Source organism: Cydia fagiglandana, chromosome 27, assembly GCF_963556715.1.
Source record: "Cydia fagiglandana chromosome 27, ilCydFagi1.1, whole genome shotgun sequence".
Taxonomy (NCBI): Eukaryota; Metazoa; Arthropoda; class Insecta; order Lepidoptera; family Tortricidae; genus Cydia; species Cydia fagiglandana.
The window spans coordinates 9,995,047-10,003,059 of NC_085958.1; the positions used below are offsets into that span (position 1 = coordinate 9,995,047).

At 39.3% G+C, this 8,013-nt stretch overlaps 1 protein-coding gene across 1 annotated transcript; it reads left to right on the forward strand.

Moving 5' to 3' along the window:
• Positions 1-1,936: 1,936 nt before the first annotated feature.
• Positions 1,937-8,013, forward strand: LOC134677828 (GDNF-inducible zinc finger protein 1-like). The gene is made up of 4 exons (XM_063536254.1): positions 1,937-2,015; positions 4,957-5,226; positions 5,889-6,008; positions 6,431-8,013. Exons 1-4 carry the CDS (start codon positions 1,937-1,939, stop codon positions 6,724-6,726), a joined length of 765 nt encoding a protein of 254 aa, XP_063392324.1. The 3' UTR covers positions 6,727-8,013.

Below are 8,013 nucleotides of genomic sequence, written 5' to 3' on the forward strand. Positions count from 1 at the left end.
ACAGCTTGACTTCCTTGTGCGTGCACGACCACAGATAAGATAATCACTTGAATTTTGATAACCCTAAATAGCCGAAAGGGATAGTGCTATTAGAAAAGGATAGCATGATTCGACCCTGAATCGCTGTCAAACTTCGGGTTTGTAGGAAGTGTCCTTTCTGTACGGTAGTACTATTATTTCTTCTGTGATTTTGTATGGTTAGCTCAGTAAATAACGTTTTTAGGATTGTCTCGAATATAGTATAGTTTTGTTCTATGGCAAGGAAGTCATTGATGTAGCAACAATATACATGACAGGGCTATAACCGCGAAAATCGAAGTTCGCAAATTGCGGGGATCTTTCTCTTTTACTCCAACGACGGTGTAATTAGAGTGACAGAGAAAAATCCCCGCAATTTGCGAATTTCTGTTTTCGCGGTAGCCCCTCAGGCATCCAGCCAATGAAACAAATTGAAGCTGATGGTGTTGCTACTTGTAATTAAATCCTAAATTGATGGACTAATATGAATGAAATATTTAAATCAAAAAGATGGAAGATGGCTCGTGGAGGATACGCAGGAACCAGGAAATCGAAGATCTAGTGGCCGAGTCACTAAAGTAGGAGAAACGAAAGCCTCAAGACTCCAATGGCTCGGGCACGTGGTCTGTATGGGTGAAGATCGAGCGGTTTGGAGAGCGTACTCGGGCCGTCCGGATGGTCGACGACCGGTTGGGCGTCCTAGGTATCGCTGGTGCGATGAGGTCGTGAAAGATCTACACGAGCTCGGTGCCGTCGATTGGACAGAAACGGCGCTAGACAGAGAAGCATGGCGTTCCTTAGTGTCAGAGGCCAAGATCCACTTCGGGTCGCTGCGCTACGGCGTATCGTATCATCGATTCGATTTCTAACACATCTATGTATGTACCTACGTTGAGTAAAGATTTGTTAATTAATAATTACGAAGTTATTGATAAGTTGAGTTGATCTCATTTATTATTTTTTTACAATGTTTTGGATTAATTTAAGTAAATAAAAAGGTACTTAATAAAAAAAAACTATCAATTCAAAAAAATCCTTACATTTTCGTGTTCCGTCCCCATTCCTGACAAAAGGTCAAAATTCCTGGCATGTCAGGAAAATTCCTGTCATCTGGTAACCCTAACTTAGTGTGCCCTTAGCCCCCATTCGCACGAGAGCTTTTTTAACGCGCGTTAAAAAAGCACTTGAATCTGTCCGCACTCTAAATTCAATTTAACGACCAAGGCCTAAAGTCCAAAATCCAATAACGCTTGATAAAAAGCGCCACCGCTGTCGTGTGAATAGATACATGGTTATCCATTTGTGTCATTCAAACGCTTTTTTAACGCGCGTTGAAAAAGCTGCCGTCCGTATGGGGCCTTAATGGACGTACAGCGAACCACCTTCCACCAAAGAATATAAAAGGCTTGCTACACGGTCGCCGACAAGCCTTCTAACCGTCTGACCTTGGTCTGTCCTTGGACAGTTTTGGTCAAATTTTGTTGGTAACAACCGTCTACACGGTCCGGGACAGACCAAGGCCACGCGGTTTGGGGGCTTGTCGGCGACCGTGTAGCAGGCCTTTAATACTCACAGGCCTCGGACAATACCAAGGTCTCGGTCCAGTACGCCCGTCTATTACAGCTTTTAGTTGGTCACACTGAAAATGTCATTTTCATCTGCCCTCACCCATCCCTCACCTCACTGCCATTTGCCAATCGAATTCGTATTGATTGTCCGGATTGTTTATTTTTATAGTTATTTTCCGGTTTTCATTGTGTTTAATCCTTATTACATTTTCATCTATTCGTATATTAACTATCAATAAATGACCTCTACACAAGTGTAACTGTATTCCACCGTTGATATCGGCTTGTATACATCTCGGTAGTGCAGTGTTGGTGTCTTGCTTCGTCAATACGGTCACCGTCGGGTCAGGATGGAGGCAGTGGTGATGAAGACGGAGCCCTCATGGGACGGGGCGGGGGCGCGGCCCGCACGCCCCAAGGACACACTCGGTAAGTAACTACTTACCCCATGCATCAGACGCTAACGGTAGTGTTGGTAGTACCCCGTTCTTTTCAGTTTAAATTTGAAGAATCCTCCTCGTTTTTACGAGACTACGCTAAGTAAACTTACGAGTCTTTTAAATCTCGAGTAGAGTCCTTTATTTTGTAGGTTGTATAAGAGTATTAGTAGCAATAAAGAAATTAAGCGTTGTTGTATAGTATTCTGGCTGCCAATTCACTGTGGTTAGTTATAGGGATATTTATATTACATTATATATGAATGCACAAGCAGCCCATAGCTGATACATTCACATCACATGTACTGCACTTGCCCAAACATTATACTTCGTTTTTTTTAGCATTAGAAATTAGGTAAACAATCTTGATGTGTCTTTTAATTGAAAAACACATTTTAAAAATAAGTTACGGCAAATATGCAACAATGATGAATCTAATACGATCATTTATATTCTTCTGCTTTCATAAGTAACAGTTATTGATTTATAAAAACCGTTTTTCAATTAAAAGACATGTCAAGATCGCTTACCTTCTTTCAAGTTCTTTCTAATGCTAAAAAAAACGAACTATAGTATTACATCACTTTCCTTTGTATGGCGAAAGTGATTTAACCACGGGTCTTAATCTAAATTGAGGGAAATTTCAAATATAATCAGCATAACTGTAGTGATTTAGATATTCTGCACAATATACAATAATAATTGTGCAATTGCATTCATAATGCACCATTTTGGTGAAGTGGAACCAGAGTTGTGCTGCAGTGGCGTGCCTACGGTTTCGGAGTAAGGCAAGCCGAAAGATATGTTTTCGTAATAAATGTCCAATCTCACTTTGAACATGAAGAATCAATGAATTTGCTAGCGTAAGTATCGCGGCGAGCTATCAAAGCGCACAGGGCATAGTAGGTACTACTATAACTATTAGATAGAATTTTACAAACATATCAGAGAGCCTACCTTCTTTCTCTGTTACTTTAATTACGCTTTAATTGGAGTAAACCAACAATCCTTGTGTTTTGTAAACGGCTGCACAAAATTTTCTCTTAATGCGACTGACTTTTCTGAGAATACACAAGTCGGGTGGTGGTTTTGGCGCTGACATGATATCCCGTTTTTCTACAAAGTTCAACGATTTTACCTTGCCTTCGTTGAGTAATATTATGTGGACGCATCTAAAACCGTCACAAGAAACAACTTCATCAATTGTTAACACTTATAAACGTCACAACAAACGAACAAATCCACATTCACTACTTAATTCAAATTCACTTAAATAAATTGAGCTTTCGTTACTTCCGACTCGACTAAATAATAATACACTTGAAGTAAACGCGTGCCCGTGTGAACTTATGCAGCTAACTTCACGCCAAAAGCCAGGCTTAAATCGCCTTATAAAATTGCTATACATACCAGCAAATAGTTACATCGATCTATGGCGGTTTGTAGGCCAACGAGTGCGAGCAGGATAGCTAGAACATTCTACGCCTGATTTCTTTCACGCGGACGAGGCGCCACTACGGCAAAAATTTGCAACACGCTGGCGCCGCGGTCCGCGCGCTGTTGCTTGAATTTGATAATACGGGTTCATTTGGCGCGCGGTTTAAAAATAATCTGTATTGATTATTGATCTTATCACTACGTAATTTCGGTAAGGCAACTAAGGCAAGCCCGGCTTTTGGGCTTGTATGGAAGTACCGCCACTGTTGTGCTGTATTTCCCATATTAAATGGAGAACATTCTCGAGAATGGCACAACTACGTAGGCAACTCTGAAAGTTCTTAGAAAAGGCTACTTAGAGATCATACAACAAAAAGAGGCATATTATTTATGAAAATATAACTCTTTATACTTTTTTGAGGTATATGCAATATGGTCGTTATCTGTGTTTCAGAATTGATGGCAATTTGGAAATTGTACGTCGAGCGTTATTCCAATTTCGACCTAAGAATTTTTTCGTATTACTATTTATAACGATTTTCATTGTGGGCTCAGCCAACAACAGAGTTACAGTAGGCTTCAGTTATAGTTTCATAATGAAGCCTAGTTCTTGTACGTCTGTTTATTTTTTAAATTACACATTTAATCGCTTTTGTAGTTATTCAACGGATGATCATAGAGAAGCATGTCATTCAAGAGTGACGTCAAAAGTTTACATCGCACATTTGTGCAGTTAATAAAAAATACTGGCAAAAAATTGTATATCAGTAGTTTTTGATATCCCTCAGTATTCATATGACACTGTTAAAAAAATTTTGCTTAAATTATTTTGTCTCAAAAAAGCTTGAATCCCGATGGGTACCTCATGAATTTAATACAAAACCTCCGAGGACCTAAAATCGCCATACAAAAAGGCATTGGTAGAATGAGCTGTGTGCGCTTCAGGGTCATCCTATCCTAATGAAAATTTGTACGCGTGGTCAGAAAGAGATGAAGCACGCATTAAAATAAAGAGTAACGTCCTAATTACTTTAGCTTTGTCTATTCTAAACACTTTCAGTTTGCCCCTCGTATAAGCGGAACTGCTAATGAAGACCATAAAACCTTGGCATGTTAGACCATTTTGTGAAGTTGGTTCTTTTTGATAAACATTGTTTACATAATTATTGTGAAGTCATATCAAAAGTTTATTTTGCTTATAATAAAAATATATGTAACCCCAACCCCATATAAGATAAGTAAAGTCTAAGGAAAAAACGTGCGTCGGAAATCAAGAAAAAGTTATAATCGAATAGATGGCGCAACAAGGGTGGTTCACGTTATATTTTTACGATTTCTTCAAAACCATTTATTATCATTAAGATTGATCCGCACTCGTGGCACCCTATATTATTTGACGGCCTATGTATGTATTGGTTCACAAATGAAACTTTAATTACTCCACAAACAATTGTTTTGAAATATTAAGTTTAAATTTCACTTATTTTCTTCCATAGAGTCAGACTCGTTCTGCGCAGTCACAGAGTCAGTCCCAGAGGGAAACATGTGTGCTGCCGTGACTCCGGAGCCTAGTGTGAAGCCAGAACCAGCTGCGCAGCTGCATGCTGCTTACTCACGGCATGAGGTCACTGACCCGCGAGAGGATATCTATGTGAAGCAAGAAGACACCGAACTACGGGAGGATGTGAAGAAGGAACCGGGGTGGGAGGAGACAAACAAGTTGAGCGGAGTGGGGGTGTCGCAGTGTGTGGAGTTTAAGGATGACAGTGAGTGTGCTTGTTCATTCACCGCTATTAGGTTTACGTCTCCTCTCTGGCTATTATCATATTTATTTTATATATAAATATTAGGGGATTTTAGGGGACATCTTACACAAATCGACTCAGAACCACAGTAAGCAAACATTGTACTATGGGTACCAGGCATACAATTACACCTTTAGTTCGTTTTCATAATTACGATTTCGTATATAACATACATTTCGTATATAGATGCAAGACTAGAAGACTGCAAGTAAAAATATTTATTATAACACAATTAATTTAACATAAAATATTAAATAAGCTGATAAATAATAATACAAACTATCTATATAAAAAGATAAGTGCATACTTTCATATATGTAGGACAAATATTTGTCACACAAATAAATGCCCTTACCAGAATTCAAACCCGGGACCATCCGCTTCATAGGCCGGGTCACTACTGACTATGCAAATGGACCATCTGCTTAGCATGCATCGCTTTCACAATTCCATTAACCCGGGGTTAACCAGATAAACCATTTACTCAGTGTCATATTGTACCGGAAACCATTGCAACTCCAGGTTTAACCGGTTAACTCTGGAATTTAAATTGATTCATTCATAATAGCATTAATGTGAGGTTCAATAGCAAATGCAAATATATAATTTAACAAATATTACAGGTGAAGCTGGCGGGAGCGGGATGGCAGATACTTGTGGAAGCGAGAGGGCAGATCCGTGTGGTAGTGGGACAGCAGATACATGCGAGAAAGAGACTGCACAGGAGGGGGAACTAGAGCAGGGTGAGTCAAGAGATCTCATGAAATAACCCCGTCTTGGACCCGATATGTCCTTACTGACTAAACTAATTATGAACGCTAAGAACAAAGAATTCTGTACAGTGACCCGCCATTCCCTAGCTCAGACGCGAATAATTCAATTGAAGGGATGTTTACAAAAACAACATAACTGACTACACTGGTTGACACCTGAAACGATTAACAATGTTCTTAAAAAAGTGTCAACCGCTCTCAGCAGTTATGTTGTTTTTGTAAACATCCCTTCAATTGTTCTCCCGCTCGCAGAATGGCATTGACCGCCGGCATCGTCGGCGAGAGGGACAGCATTATAATTATACGCGTGCGATAGCAATAGCAAATGGTATGGCAATTTACGAAATACGCCGTGCTTAGCGTCCTTATTTTAGACCTGTGTTTGTTTTCAGAGTTACTCGCCCTGCGCAAGGAGCGAGCGCGCTCCGTCAAGCAGGCGCGCGAACACACCGACGCTACCAGTTATTCGTGCCTCATGTGCACTAGAACCTTCAAGTGTTTAACCACTTACAAGCAACACATGGCTAATATGCACACCGGTGAGAAACCCTTCGCCTGCGAATGGTGCGATTGGCGTTTCGACGATTTAAACGATTTTAAGAGACATTTAAGGACTCACAAGGGTTTGAGGCACTTCAAATGGAGAGCCATCTACAGGAAGTTTACTAAACTCCATAAACCTTTATAACATTATGCAAAATTGCTGTCATAGCGTTATATTTCATAGTTTTAATCGTATCCATATTCATTCATACACAACGTTTTACGATCATAACGAAACGAAACCCGTAACGTTGTATTATTTTTAAGAAAGCGATGTAATAACGTTATGAAAGGCACGCACCGTTGCCGCTTCGTACATCAAAACGTTTTAAGCCACTGTAGCGTCTGCAGGCAACGCTCATCGAGGATACTAATCGAGTTTTCAAAATCTTTGCGTTTTTGTGATTTGACACAGTTAAAACTTCTAATCAATTTGACCCAAAAATACAGATGAAAAAAAAAACGGGCGCAGAAATTGATTTTTATATTATAAATCGTATTATTTTTTAAATCATAGCTAAGCATTTGAGATGATCAACGTTATTATTTCGCTAATTGGTTATTAAGTATATGGAAACCAGTAAACATCATTAAAATAAAGTTATATTACAATATTGGATGTAAAGATAACGTTATACGAATATAACGATATTTTTAGGTCAGACACAACTAGGCTCTACGAAACTTGAAGAACCCATATTCTTGCGGAAACCAATTCGTCAAATCGTACGATTTAAAGAGACATTTAAGAATTCATACTGGAGAGAGACCGTACAAGTGGATAACATGTGAAAAGGAGTTTACACAACTAGGCTGTTTAGACAAACATGAACGAATTCATACAGGGAAAAGACAAATGTGTCTGTGGAATGACACAAACTGGTGAGAGACCTTACAAGTTCGACGTATGTAAAAAAGAGTTTACACAACTAGGCTCTTTAAACAGACATATTAACGAATTCATACAGGGAAAATACCATATGTCTGTGGAATGACACAAACTGGTGAGAGACCTTACAAGTTCGACGTGTGTAAAAAGGAGTTTTCAAAACTAGGTTCTTTAACGAAACATAAACGGATACACACGGCAGACAAGCGATATGTTTGTAGAGCTTGTGAGAAAATATCCGCGGAGTAGCATTCATTGAACTACACAGTAGGGAGAAACCATACCCTTGCGATTGTTGCGACACGTGCCAAAACAAGTTTGCACAATGGACCCATTTCAAGAATCACAAGCGTATACACACTGAGGAGTAGCTTATAGCTGTGAGATATGCCAAAAGAAGTTTACACAACAAGTTACTGTTAAAATGCATCAACGAATGCATACTGGGGAAAAGCCATACAAATGCGGTGTGTGTAAAAAAGAATTTGCGAGATCGAGTACTGTAAAGAAAAGACACAAAGGACTCATTTATTTATTTATTTG